Here is a 15,244-nt window from a genome sequence, read left to right on the forward strand (position 1 = left end):
CAAGAGTGTCCCAGGAACAAAGAGGCACCATTACGTTGACGTGGTCAAAACATTTACGCAGGTAACGGGTGGGCGCAAGCTGGCATTCCAGGAAGCAGCCTTCTGGACATATATATCAAAGTGGGACCTGCGTGATGCCAACCTAAGAGAGACTATGATAGAGCCGTTTATTGAACTGCTACGAAATAAATGTTATGTATAACTTGAAGTCACTTGAAGTCGCTTGATCAACCAGCGCAGTGTGTGGCATCATTTTTTTACTTGTCCAGTGCTTGGCAGTCTGTTAGCATCCAGTATGTTTTTTATTGACTTTAGCTATGCCCAAGCTTTGACTGGCTATTGTTTCTATCTTAGCTGCAACCCCGTATTGCTTTCACTATCTCTCTTTTTTGTATGTATTTTCGCTGTTATATGGTATCTCTACGAGATTTTGAACCTATTGCATCATTTCCACTGTTTAATCAGTCTTCGCGACGTCAAATCGCTTACACCTGCACACAACAGTCTACGTGCGGTGTCCCCTTCTTTTGCAAGTCAGCTCGGTTGTGAGGAGCTTGGAGGCCGCATTCCAGATGCAATGCAAGACTTCGGTAATCCACACGAATTTCCAACACTATCTACATCGGGAGGGCCAACTTTAAAATACAGGAGAGGTCACGCTGAGATGATTGAAGCGCAACAGCTATTCCGCTTTACGACTAAAGAAATCGTCACGCTCAAAAGAAAATGTGTCTGCTTTTAAAACGCGTATTTGTCGGTACAAATAGGGTTTGTGTATTGTGACGAGTGATGTGATAAAAATGTAATGATGGGAATGCTACGGCACATGCTGGATCACACCAGGTGCGTAGCCAGAAATTTTTTTCGGTGAAGGCACCGCCATGATTTCGGGAGGGGCATCCCCTTCAAATCACCATTTCTAGCTATCTATGCCATGCCAAAAAATATTTCGATTGATTGATATGTGGTGTTTAACGTCCCAAAACCACCATATAATTATGAGAGACGCCGTAGTGGAGGGCTCCGGGAATTTCGGCCACCTGGGGTTGTTTAACGTGCACGCAAATCTGAGTACACGGGCCTACAACATTTCCGCCTCTATCGAAAAATAATTTGAGGGGGGGGGTGGCACGTGTCGGGTGTGCCACCCCTTGGCTACGCCCTGGGATCGCACATGCTGATAAGCAACGTCCCTCACACGCATTGCCAGAATTGAGAAGTGGCATAGAAACACATTTCAATGCTGGCATATAGAAATTGAAACGCTATTTTTCCCTGTTATTGTTGGCGAATTCAAAATGCTCATTCTGACAGCTAGGCACTCAGCTATTTTAGCACACTGCTGCCAATGATCGGTCGTTTGAGAGCTGGGCTGGAAACAACGAAGAAAGCATGTTCTCCGTCGGCAGGGTCACCGGCCGTCCGCCTCATGACGTCACCTGAAGTGCGTGCCTATTGGTAGAGGCTCGTGTGCATGCGCCTTTGAGGGGAAATTGCAGCTGCCTCCCAAGTTGTAGCCGACTATAATAAGTGGGGACCGAGATTCCAAAGGATACGCCTTCGGTGTCGACAGCTCCGTTTTTTATAGACAAGTGTAAACTGCGAAAATGTCTCAGGTTCTTCAAGAAATGGCTTTGGACTTACAAAAATGGCAAAATGCACTTAGTAAGATGGCAAACTACACCTATAAAGATAGTACACCAAAAATGATCTGAAAATAAATTGTGACATAACAAAAGCGCCAATTTTTACGCCAAAGGAAGAATCATTCCAAACAATCTCACCTTGATGTTGAACCGCAGGAACATAGAAATAGTTAATTAAATGAAGTACTAGTGTAGAGAGGAAGAAGAATATGTGCCGCAGTGGGTCACGCCTTTAGCAAGAGGAGCCGAGCGCGAGCTGTTGCCCCGAGCGTTGTGTTTCTTGCGTCGGTTCCTGCCGCCCGGTTCCCGCATCAGTAGACCTGCTGTGCAAGCACTACTTGCACCAATAAACCCCGTTCCAGAGTGGTGGAGGTGCGGGGTAACTCAACCTGGAACTCCGCAACAGGAAACTACCTGCCATCCCAGACATGGCTGAAGAAACCATCCAGCAAGGTACGACCCAGCCTCCGATGGTAATCGTCCCCACTGCGCTACGCGTGCGCGATCCACCTTTTTTCGACGGTACTGATGAGCAAGACGTAGAAGATTGGCTGTCGACTTTTGAAAAGGTAGGCGCAAACAACAAGTGGGACGACCCTTCGAAGCTGCAATATGCACCCTTCTACCTGAAAGAGGTGGCTAGTCTCTGGTTTAACAACCACCAGTCGGAATTCGCCACTTGGGGTGCCTTTAGGCTATGCATTACCGATGTGTTCGGTCGCCCCGAGGTACGCAAGCTCCGTGAAGAACAGTGCCTCCGGGGACGCGCACAGCTTCAAGGAGAAGGCTTCACAAGCTACATCGAGGATGTGCTCGACTTGTGCAAGCGCCTTGACCCTTCAATGATCGAGGGAGACAAGATCAAACATATTTTGAAGGGGATAGACGACGACGCCTTCCAGATGCTGCTGGCCAAGGGCCCACGTACCGTGTCCGAACTCGCCACTCTTTGCCAGAGCTTCGAGGAGTTGCGCAAACAACGAGTCATGACACGGCGTCCAGCGGCTACCGATGAAACTCTCGCGGCATTGAGCCTGGGTGGAGACCACAGCGCAATAATGTCCGAAATCAAACGATATGTGCGCGAGGAGGTGGCCCGACAACTTTCGTGCCTGTCGTATCTACCGGCAACGGAACCCTCTTCTGAGCGTCTCGCGCCCGCCATCAGGCAGGTAATACAGGCGCAGGTCTCTGAGGCATTGCCGTCCGTCTCTCAGACAGCACCCGTCACCGCGCCATTGACTTATGCTGCTGTTGCTGCTACTCCACCACGACCTCCGCTTGGGCCGACTCCCCAGCCTGTACGAGTATCAACGACGCCATTTCCAGCAACACGACAGCGCTATAACGGAAACCCTTGGCGCACTGTTGACAATCGCCCGATCTGTTACGCATGCGGATATCCAGGTCACGTGGCGCGCTTCTGTCGCCGGCGCTTCGCAACGGGTCCGGCTGCACCTCCGAGGTACCCTGACTACTCTTTACCGGCCCCGTACAACGCGCAACGAGAACTGCCACGTCAATGCGACCGACAATCAGTGGAACGCGACCCGTCACCAACCGAACTAGACCACCACCCTGCTGCCGACTACCGATCATTCGGTCCCCGTCGCTCATCCTCACCACGCCGCTACCGTTCTCCGTCCCCTCTGCGTCGCCGACCGAACCCTGTAGAGACGGAAAACTGACTGCCACAGCTCCGGAGGCACGAGCTGCGAAATCGGCGCATTGTACAAGTCCTCGCCTATCCCCAACAAACGTTCTGGAAGTTCACAGAACGCCGTATCACAGAAACAGTGAATAGCAATAGATATCGTCTACCAACATCCGTAAAACTAATAATGTATTACTCGTTCTTTGCAACACATACCGAGGACGCTCACCTCGTATGGGTGCTACAACTGAATTCAACCTTGGAAAAGTGCTCCTATTATGAAAGAAAACAATACGTATGTTAGCAACCATTACATACCTACATCACACTGGAGACTTCTGCGGGCAGTACAACCTCCACACTATCTTTTCCTTCTACAATCGTTTCCTACTTTGTGTATGAAACTACAATACAAATTCAAAAAATTGCGTAATAAACGAAATGGCATATCTACATAAAAAAAGAGCTACCCATGCCACCCGTTACAGTGAAGTATGGCCTGTACCCCAATCCCGAAGAAACTATGGAATGCAAGTGTTAAAAGAAAAATTACCCAGATTGCTTAATTCACTTGAAAATTCTGGTTTTATTATATGAAACACAACGTGGTCTCAACTAGCTTCCCTTATTCGGTCACACTCTTAGTGTTTTTTTTATACTTTCTAGAAATTACCACAGCCTTTGCGAAAGTGTTCTTGAGCATGTAATCAGTTCACATTGTTTGAAAAAAAAGTCTTTCCTCACGCGCACCTAATTTATCTACTTTACATTATATTGTATATTTATATGCCTTGCTTGCATTGTGTAATTGCTAATAATTGTAAAGTTATGCTGGATAATCTTGTTGATGTCATCCAAACACACTACTTCTGCCACCTCCACCGCCTGCTGCCCCCAGTGGAAACAGGGTCCAAGAGTTCCTCAAACTGCCTAGAGCAGATTTCTTCTTGTTCTCTACTGTTGAATAGAAATTTTTACAATAGAAAGTGCTGCTGAGAATTAAACTCAAAAGTACGGGGCTTGTGAAGTGTTCCTGTTTGGATGAAATGTTGGTATTTTCAGCTTTTTTTGCCTTTTCTTAATGCAGGACCGAAGAGCCCTTTTACTTGTTTCGGGTTTCTTACTACTGGATGAGCTTCTTCTGTACTTTTGCAACAATTGCAATTGGAGTATTGATCAGCGCTTTGACCGGTAAGACACGAATGAATTTGCCATTGAATGCAAGCGTCACATTTTCTTATAAAAGATGCCACAGTTACGCTCAAAAAGTGAAGCACTGGTATTGATAGCAATCACGGTGTAAGAATAAATCATGTGCTGACACTCGCCGCTGCGTGTAAAGAGAGGGCGCGGGCTCACTGTGTTTGCTGAGGACCTCAAGCTAGGAGTAGTTTCCATCGCGCGAGTTGAGAGGGCGCTACTGTATGCTGCGCCGTGTATTCGCGCGTAAAAGAACACCTTGTTTAAGGCATTGTGTGCAACAAATTTTATGAATTATAAAGGCTTCGCCCTACGCTTGTGAACCCTTCCAGTGCATTTGTTTCACTGATTCGCGCTTGGTGATTCAGTGCACGTATACCTTGACACTGCATACGACTCCGAGAACGTTTCAGCGGCCTTGTCGCTGGCTGTGCCCCAAAATGGGCAATTAGTGTTTTGTACCAAATTGCAAGTAAGGATGCTGAATTGAGAGCTGACAGAGCCTTGCAGCCTACTGACCATGTTTGCGCGAAGCATTTTACGAAAGAAGCGATCTCTACCACATATAATGCAGAATACAAGAAAAACCTTATGTTGAACGCACCAAAGAAACCTTTGCCCACGACGGCTACTCTGCCTGCCATTTTTTACCCGGGCTGCCCGAAATGCCTCACCATGCATAAAAAAAACCAAAAAAGCTCTGCAAAAACGGCTGGCTCTATTGCTGACTTCCCAGAAAAGTTGGGGACGAAAGGTTCAACTGCATCTACATTTCCTGACAAGGCCGCTGAGAGTACACCAGATTTATTGCACATGAAGACGGCGACTCTTCAGCATGGCGACTACGAATCAGGAAAAGTGAACTGGCACTCATTGAAAAACTAGCGCTTCGGCTTAGCAGCGATGGGCCTCCTCCACGTGAAGGGGAGGATGCTTCTCAGTACGACACTAATAATGTGCTACATACTCAGTTCCTCATCACCCTCTAAAAGTGATTTCTTGTTTTAAGTTCCGATTACAACTTTTAGGCCTGACTCATATATGCCTATTTGAACTGATAAACAGTAAATGTTGTAGAACAACGAGGGAACAAAAAAGTTGTATATACTATTTCTCGGATGCAGACGTGTTTTTAACATTCATTATATTCGTATGATTGTAATCAGCTTACCCCGCCAGAGTCATCAAGCAAGATTTTCTTATTTTTGGATGTCTTTAGCACTTCATCGTTATGTCTTGCAGCATTTCAGGCACAATTCCAACAAAGGTACCTTCGACACAACACCGTTTATTAAGGCGAGAGGTTATATGGCCTTAGATGTCTCATCAAAGGAGAAATATGACCATCGGCTTCCCGTGTCGGCGTCGTAAGAGACGAGCTGCACAAAATGCATTGCTTTAGGTAGTCCGCTCACTTTCACAGTCCGTTAAGCACTTCATCTAGTTGAAGTCAGTGTGGCCTAATACAATAGCACAAATTATGACTGATGGCACTGGCCAAACATTCCCGACATAGATTCGGTACGGGTTAAGCCAGGGCCGACTTTCGGCACCCAATTCAATTCAAATCAATTTTATTTCTTCATAAAAGGAGCCATTTCAAAAGGCACAACAGTAATGCTGTAAGGTGAAAGCAAAAACCATTAAGGCTTGCCAGAGGCTTTCGCATCATTAGACGACACAGGAACAACGGTCACACCACATAACTACATACATTTCATAAAAAAAAAACCACTAGGGATAGTTCACTGCAGGAAACAACCTAAAGTTATAATGGCAGTAAGTATCACAACATTTGTCGACCATAGTAAGTACGTGTGTAAGGAATCTTTCATTCTCCAGTGACTCGTGTGTTACAGGGACAGGTGTAGGGGGTCAAACGCGCTGAAACAGTAAGTAAGGATTTATGCTTTTTTCGAGAAGTACAATGTCGCATCATTAAAAATTGGTTGTATATGTCAGGTATTCGTTGTAAATAAGGGCATCGAAGAGTCGGTCTGGTATGCTCACCGCGTGGAACACCTGCAATTAGGCGCACATTTTTGCTGCAATCTATTTATTTGGCCTAATTTCTCTTCCGCTGTGGTGTTCCATACCGAAAAGCAGTAATTTATTGTAGATAAGCATTGAGAACTGTATAGCAAGCATTTCATTTCTTGTGGGAAAAGTAAATGTAAACGTGATAAGACATGATAATACATGTTTTCATGGAAAATTACTCCTAATGAACTTTCACCAGAGGCTCAATAATAATGAATTCAGAAACAATTTTGAAGGTCATGTTGCAGTTTATGGGCTATTTATTGGGCAAAACAAAAAGATGTTGTTTTTGAGGTGCTTTTGAGCATTGAGAAGTTTGGTGGTACACTAAGTGAGCGCTTATTGACGAAATTTTTAATCCTTTCGCTAAGCAACCTGAACACGACTGGGATGTGCGCACGCACACACACACACGGAGCCACACATGCACTACAAACACGCATAAACACACGCAAACACATAGAATCGCTTTCCTAATATATCAAGTGGGTCTTTCCCTCGGGCTGCCATTCTTGTTTTGAACATTTAAAATTTCCTCCCACGAACAAGTGTTTTTTTTTTTGTTCTGACTCACTGATGCTGGCAAACGGATGCTAGTGGATAAGGTACTCAGCTGCTGACCCGTAGGTCGCGGGATCGGATCCCGGCTGCGGCGGCTACATTTTCCATGGAAGCGAAAGCGCTGTAGGCCTGTGTGCTTAAATGTGGGTGCATGTTAAAGAACCTCAGGTGATCGAAATTTCTGGAATCTTCCACTACGGCCTCTCTGTGTCACCATAAAGTGGTTTTGGGACATTAAACCCCACATATCAATCAATCAAAAACTTCAGCGAAACGAGCTCTTTAGTGCTGTCGTTTCGAAATTCAACCGCTCTCCGGGCTATCGTTTGCGGCGATCAGAACATTTATATGGCAAAAATACTGTTAGCTAATGAAAGGCATATAAAAATAGAAAATTTTTTTTGTCACAGCAGAGTGGCAGTGCATTTATTTATTGACATCTATGTACATATGTATATCGAGCGCAATAAAACTTTCTACATGTGGATCGGTGTCCCTCCCGAGTAAGCGAATTAACCAAGCCTCCATAAGCGCTATCTGTCGCTTCTAACGACAACAGCCCAGGTGGCGAACACAAATGGTACCCGGCGCTATGCGCAGTGTCATCAATCACCTAACGTTTTGCTACACAACGTTAGCAATGCACATGGCTTTTGTCCTTTCTATACATGCAGCAGTAAATAATCGAAATATAATGAATGCCTAATAGAGGCTGATACAGCTTTTAACAGGAAACTGTTTTAGGGCGAGGTCCACCAATAATTCAGTTGCGTATTTCTGTCATAAAATATCATACCGGTACAACGGAGACAAAGGAATGAGCAGGAAAAAAGTAACAATAAGTGTTCCTCTGGCGAGAATTGAACCTCTGGCCTCACGATCAGCGACGTGAGCCGCGGGGTCTTCTTTTCCGACTGAGCTACCGAGGCAAACGCACCGAACTCCTGGCACACATGACTCTTTTTCGCATGCTGTTCCCTGTTAGCGGAGCTAAAAGGGCTGGACAGTGCCATCATCTGAGAGCAGTGGACTTATGTAATGCGTCATCACACTTGCTAGAGCCAATAGAGGATGTGGTTCGTTGATGGCGCCGTTAAAACATGTTTTCCAAGGTCGCCCATCTCGGAGGACATGTTGAAAGCCTCCTGAAAAAAGCGAGGAACGCTGGCTGTGCTCGAAGTCACCCTAGGCAAAGTTACGATCCTTGCTTTTCGCTTCTTGTTTGCCCGAGACGGCTAATTGTCGAAGCAGTGCCCATTGTTTATGTACCAACGGTGTGTCTCTATGGCCGACTAGTTCGCCGCCGACGGCCGCCGACAGAAAAAAAAACTGTGGACGGGCGAACGTTGTGCTTTGATGAAGTGAGCCTAATTCCAGACGAAGTTGGAACACCGTTGCGCGTTCGTAGCTCAATTTACGAGCACGCATTTGCCTCCCGTGTTGCTGAAGCGAGTGTAATGTATGAAACTGGCAGCCTAAATTCCATAAAGGCACATGGATACATCCAGTAGTCGGCGGCTCGTTGCCACCGTCGCCATCTACGTGAGGAGGGACAACTAACAGCAAAAAAAGCGAAAAATAAAATATGACGTTACAACCAGAAGCGTTAGCAACGTCACGCATTTGCCTTACTTGACGTGAAATCGAATTATTCTTAATTTCTGGCCTGTTACGTGCCTTTTTTATTACGTAACTTTATTGCACCTCAATTGTGTCTCGTTAATATTATGCTAGAAAGAAAGGAAACAGAAATAACAAAGATTGAAGAAGCAAAGTTGTTTTGTTAGTCAAATGACGTACTTGCATTATGCAGAAGAAACTTCACAGAGGGAATCGTGAGACAACTTTTCCCGAGCACAATAGCATAATAGTTCGAATACTCACGTTGCCCTATTATTGGAAACTACTGCGGCAAGACAGCAGTTTTGAAAATAGAGCTTTGGCAGCCGTAGAATACAGTGTCTTCTTGCTTAGCCTGTCGCGTTTACAGTCACCAATGGCGAGGGCACGCTGGCCGTGTGCCAGGGACAGCAGTTGGCAGTCCCAGGAGCGGCTATCTACGCAATCTGTGAGCTAGTTGAGCTATGAAATGTACATAAAAAGTAAGTAAACTTCTGTAGGTTCGCATGAAACCATCACGGAAAAGTGAGCGTTGCCTCTTTGGCCTGGTAATGCACTGAACTGGTAATATTGTCTGGACACGTCCCAAATCCATTGACCCATGTTAACAGATCATTGAGTAAGACCCGACTGTCTGCATGTGCCCACTGTTTCTGAAAACAACCGAAAAAAAGGGCACTCAAACACATACTAAAGCTTTATTAAAGTAGTGTACAATTATATTGTAACAAATAAATATAAATCTATTGAAAATAAACGTTTATATATTTATTTTTTGTTTTCGCTACTAGTCCTCTTCTCACCTATTCGCGCTTCAATCGTCAGATAGTTCTTGATGTCTGTCGCAATGGGCTTGAGACCACTTTTCGTTCCAACTTTTGCGACCTATTTAGATTGACCTTGGTGTATGTGCGAGCGCAGCATATTTTACTATACTACTAAGGAGCGTAGACCGTGCAGTTCTTCTCCTTATTTGACGACGCCTTCAAAAAGGGCTGATTGAGTTCTATAGTATACCATGTGCTTGTTGATGCCATCGCTGCGACTATACGCTGTGTCTAAGTATATGCTCACAGCTTCAGTTTCCTTGACGAATAAACAACAAATACTGGCGTTAGTTGGCGCGATCGAAGTGTTCCACAAGGCGTCTACGTGGGTGCACACGAGTGAAATAGTGCTACAGCTGTCAAACAAGTTAAGTCTTATGTTTAGCCAAACAAGTTTAGTCACGTATCACACCACATTAAACAGTTCTGTGGAGACACAAGTTCCATAGGTATAAGTAACAGTCCGGGCTAAGCTATGTCAGTAGCAGCCATCGACAGTGCATGGCTAAGCTCTACTTCAGTAGGCGGAGCAACGGTCTCGGCTAGGCCGTCGGCTGCTCATGTCTTCTCTTCCGGCATGCTGGCCAAATGCAAATGTAAAAAAAAATTACAGCATATCCATGGAGTGAATGATGAGTGGAGCGAAGCCTCCATCAGTCCGTCCGTGATTCAGTCGGTCGGTTCGTTCTTGCTTCCGTCCGTCTGTGGGTCCGTTCATGCGTCCATCCTTGCGTCAATTCGTTCATCCGTCCGTCTGGGCGTCCGTCTAGGCGTTCGTCCAGGTGTCCATCCGGGCTTCCGCTCTTTCATCCGTACGTTTGTGCGTCCATCCATCCGTCCGTCCGTCTTTCTGTCTGTATGTACATCTGTCTCTGTCTGTCTGTCTGTCTGTCTGTCTGTCTGTCTGTCTGTCTGTCTGTCTGTCTGTCTGTCTGTCTGTCTGTCTGTCTGTCTGTCTGTCTGTCTGGCGGTCTTTCTGTCTGTCTGTGTGTGTGTCTGTCCTTCTGTCTGTCTATCCGTCTGTCTTTCTGGTGAACGAAAACTCCAAGTACCACCATCTCGCATCTTTTCATCATATATTCATCTTATACAAGTACCGTCATCCAGAGGGCATTCCAAAAACTAAACGAGAGGTGGCTACCTACTACTAACACTACTACTACTACTACTACTACTACAACTACAAATACTACTACTATTACTTCTACTACTCCTACTACTACTACTACTACTACTACTACTACTACTACTACTACTACATACATCAGGGACGCACGACTAAGCTTAAGGAGCTTCGCCGCTAAAATAAACGCAGTTGTGGTGCAAGTGTAAACCAGCTAGAAGGAAGGCTCGAGTGCTGAAACGACGGCGTGCTGTCATTCTGTTGGCAGAGCTGATAGTTTAAGCGAATCCGACTACGGAATACATTTCGAGCGTTATCGGTATAGTGTGGTGTTGCAGTTAGGCGAAAATGTTTTGTTCTTAGCGTTTCTTGCTTTTTTTTAAAACCAAGATTGGTATGTACAGCTCACGTCATTACAGCTGATGAAATGTAATCGCTTTGTGCTCAATGAAAGTATTCACGGGACAATACTGCAGATGAAACAACTTTGCTTCTGGCCAAAAGTAAGACCCATGAGTGAAATAGAAAAAGCAAATGGGCAAAACTTCACCAGTTAGACGACAATCTGTCACGGAGACAGTGCTGATGTGCAGAGAGCCCATCACGGTGGCATGGTCGCGTTCTGCTTGTGTTTCACGCCACCTTGCGGAGCTGGTTTATAAATGCAACGCTCTGAGAACGCTGTCTAGATGAAGATTTTCATAGCATTCACCTTAAAGGCGTCATGAAACTTCGCTTCACGCACTTGAGAGCGCATTAAATGATCTTTTGTTTTGTGGCCGAACTACCAAACTTTGTATTTCGTACGTGCTACTAAGTGATCCGTTCCGGATCGTGATTGTCTGGCAAATATTACAGATTTTTCTGTATTGTGCTTTATTGATAATATCCCAGTTTCTGCATTTTCACGAGATGACTGCATGTTACCCGATTTATGTGATGTGAACAGGCGTGACTCCTCATGTCATCGTACCATCATTGTCAATGCCAATGCTTGTCTGATCTGAGATTCGCCATGTATATTGAAATGTATCAAAGATAATGGCACCAAACATTTTGTAGTGACATCTGTTCTAATGAAAGATAGAAGTGGGTCGCAGTTCGTACCATGAACTGGGTGAGAGAATAACACAAGCGCCTCCTCCAGTTTATGTTACGTACTGCACTTCACTTCTATCTTCCGTAATGAACCACTTCAACTAGCCCAAATCACTTTTTTGCGACGTTTATTACGTCTTTGAGGCACATCTATTTTAGAGGAAGAAAGGAACGTGTAATTAAGCTATGACAACCTTGCTTTGCGGACATTAGAGTGTATGCATCGCATCCACGCCCCATACACAGTGGCACTCAAGTCGAAGGTTCTGCGCTTGTCGGCCCCCTTGCTTCTTAGATCTTTTCTGCTACATTTATTGGTTTCGCCGAAATCAAACACAACCACAGATGGTTACGAATGTGTTTCTGTGTGAATTTTTTATGAAAGTGTTGACATTTGTATTTTCTGTGGGTAGCTTTCACAGGTCATGAATCTCGCCCTACTGCCAAATTTTTGAAACTGTTTAATGATACTGCCCTGTGCAAGAACAATCACGTAGCTTTAGTTTTTTTTGTTTTAGGGGAATTGTGGAGTAAAAAGGAACAACCAGAATTAGGCAGTGACTTGCTCATTAGAATTTGGCGGAAACCAGCACGACTCTTGAATGAATCGCTCCCACAGGTAAGTCCATTACCTCCACTACAGCTAGAACATAAACACATATCAGTTTTACCCTGCTCCATAATGACGCTGCCATTTCAGGAAATGAAGACGCCGAAGTTCGACGAGCACAAATGCAGCACAGAAGATCTTGACCTCCTAAAGTCTCAAACAGAGATCAATGTGTAGGCGAAATCGCTCATATCTAAAGACACGGAATAAGATGCGTAAAACTGTTAGTGTTGATTCGTTGATACAACGAGTGTGACCAGAATATTTTGGCGACATGAAATACAAGACTGCGAAAACCAGAAACCAGGTGCAAAGAACGCAGTAAACCGAGTGCTCACATCTTTCTGCTCATCTACTGGTTCGGATATCACAGCTTCTACAATCCAGGTTTACCATTCAGCGCAAAGCGCAGAAGAGCGAACCTTCTTTTGCAGAGAAAAACAGGTCAAAAAGCAAGAAGAAAAACTTGAATTCGTTTTTCTTAGCGACAAAAAAGTTTGGGCATCGAAAGCTAAAACATATTTCTGGCGCTCTTCATCAACTCATACTCTGCAACAACGGTGTAAATATTTAATTGTGACACAATTGTGACACTAACACTTAAAAAAACGACATTAAAATGTCTTGATGACTTCTTTTTAAATGGGCTGTAGGGATGAGAATGTTTTGAGTTAAACATTTTGCTTGACCATGTAACAACCACACACCGTTCTGCATGAATAAAGGATGAAATAATTTGTGCAAACTTTGTGAACTTGCTAAGGTTAACAATGAAGTAAACTTGCTAAAGGTCCCATATGAGAGCTTCTAGTTTGTACATGATCCTGAAAACATCAGTGCCAAGTTTATGAAATGTGGACAAACGAACAATGAACCAGTGCCTGTATTGTTTGCTTGTTCACGTTTCTTTAAATTTGCGTGGCTCTTCTCCCGACAGTGTGCTCCTGAAAACAACTACAGTGAAATGCTTGTGGAGGTAAACATAAACTCAAGTCAGTCAGTAATTATACTGCGAAACTGACTGCATCCTAGACGCCGTTACAGCTGTGAATCTTGGGCTTGCTGCATCCCGTCCACATTCCTTGCGAGGACGACACGGTCAAGTAAGAACAACGGACTTTAATTTGGGTGGCTTCTGCGCACAGCACGAGGTGGCGTGGCACTGACGCACGCCTGTTCTCTTCGGTGTCTAGCGAAATATCTCCCTTCCTTGTCCAGCAACCTAGAGGTGGCACATTTTAAGAAGAGCCAGGTGCATCCCCCCCCTTCAAGAAGGGCGGGAGAAGCCATCATACGTCGTTGATTTTCACGTCCAAGACTACCTCTTTCTTTGCGGCTTGGTGAACACGAGAAGGTCGGGCTGGAGATACAGTAACGCGAGGTCCGCCTCCATTACCGCTTGAGCGTATCTTTGCGGGTGGTGCCATGCCCCGTCAGCCGCCGTGTGTTGAGCAAGCAGGGTGCTCGCGAAGTATGTGCTGAGGTGTATTACTAGTTCAACTCACAGGGCACAGAAGAGGCAGTGCTCTGCCTGTGGGAATCTGTGCGGTTTTGATGCTGCAAGGTCATTCCCGGATAGGTTCCAGAACCTCCTGGCCTGACGGAGAGCATTGGACCTTAGGCTGGTGTTCTGTGGGCAGCCGCTGGGCTTAACATTACCTGTTGTTCGAGGTATAGCGCATTCAGGACGGGACAGAGAAGAAAACACAGAACACATACACGGCGCTAACTTTCAACAATGCGGTTTAATCCGAGAAACAGCAATACTTATACCCAAACATGGCGCGTCACAACCACGTGCTAGAACCAGAAAACTGATCTACTGCAACTCATGCGACATCCAAATAATGCAATTCTTTCAATGATAGTGATATCGATGGCTTGCTTATACACGCGTCTCCAGACATAGCAATGAATTTTGCTTCTATGATGAGCCTTGTCATTTGGTTAGTGCTTCTTCCGATTATGCTGGTGCGATTAAAGAGGGAAGCACTAACCAAATGACAAGGCTCATCATAGAAGCGAAATTCATTGCTAAGTTTGGGGACGCGTGTATAAGCAAGCCATCAATATCATTATCATTGAAAGAATTGCATTATTTGGATGTCGCATGAGTTGCAGTAGATCAGTTTTCTGGTTCTAGCACGTGGTTGTGACGCGCCATGTTTGGGTATAAGTATTGCTGTTTCTCGGATTAAACCGCACTGTTGAAAGTTAGCGCCGTGTATGTGTTCTGTGTTTTAGGGGCGAAGCTCCTTGGGGCGTGGGCTGTGCGTCCCCTGTAGCCTGTATGTAGCCTCCTCTAGTTTAGTTCTTGCAGTGTTCACTAAATGGAGGTACCGTCCCCTGTATGTAGCCACCTCTAGTTTAGTTCTTGCAGTGTTCACTAGATGGCGGTACCGTCTCCTGTATGTAGCCACCTCTCGTTTAGTTCTTGTAGTGTTTACTAGATGGTGGTACTTGTAGCTGATGATGAAAAGATGCGAGATGTTATAAACTAGAAAGCGGTACTTGTAGTTGATGAAAGACGCGAGATCTTATAAAATAGGAATGATGTCACATATGGCGCGTGTCATTGGTTGAAGGCAATCGTTCGATTTAGTGCGGCGACGTACGCTATGGGGAGCGTTGTAATAAAATCCGTTCGCTGTTGGCGCGCGCTCGGAGTCACCGGATGGATAAGGCTGCACAGCGGAGAGAGCGCAAGGCGGCAGCAGCGCGCGCTCGCTGACAGAATCCCGATGTGCGAGCGCGCGACGCAAGGGACATCGCAAGCTATCCATCGTCAAAGAACAAATAAAAGTTGATTTGTGTATATACACACACAGCGTTTCTCACGTCTTTACATGATGATCGACTGGGCGA

At 45.3% G+C, this 15,244-nt stretch overlaps 1 protein-coding gene across 1 annotated transcript in view; it reads left to right on the forward strand.

Moving 5' to 3' along the window:
• Positions 1 to 13,089, forward strand: part of LOC119180125 (sodium-coupled monocarboxylate transporter 1-like) — a 74,586-nt gene extending 61,497 nt beyond the window's left edge. Inside the window, exons 14-16 of the mRNA XM_075869783.1 lie at positions 4,388 to 4,491; positions 12,288 to 12,388; positions 12,470 to 13,089. Coding sequence (XP_075725898.1) covers positions 4,388 to 4,491; positions 12,288 to 12,388; positions 12,470 to 12,556 — 292 coding nt within the window. The 3' untranslated portion in view covers positions 12,557 to 13,089. The remainder of the gene's footprint in view (positions 1 to 4,387; positions 4,492 to 12,287; positions 12,389 to 12,469) is intronic.
• Positions 13,090 to 15,244: the final 2,155 nt, after the last annotated feature.

This window comes from Rhipicephalus microplus, chromosome 7, assembly GCF_043290135.1.
Source record: "Rhipicephalus microplus isolate Deutch F79 chromosome 7, USDA_Rmic, whole genome shotgun sequence".
Classification (NCBI taxonomy): Eukaryota; Metazoa; Arthropoda; class Arachnida; order Ixodida; family Ixodidae; genus Rhipicephalus; species Rhipicephalus microplus.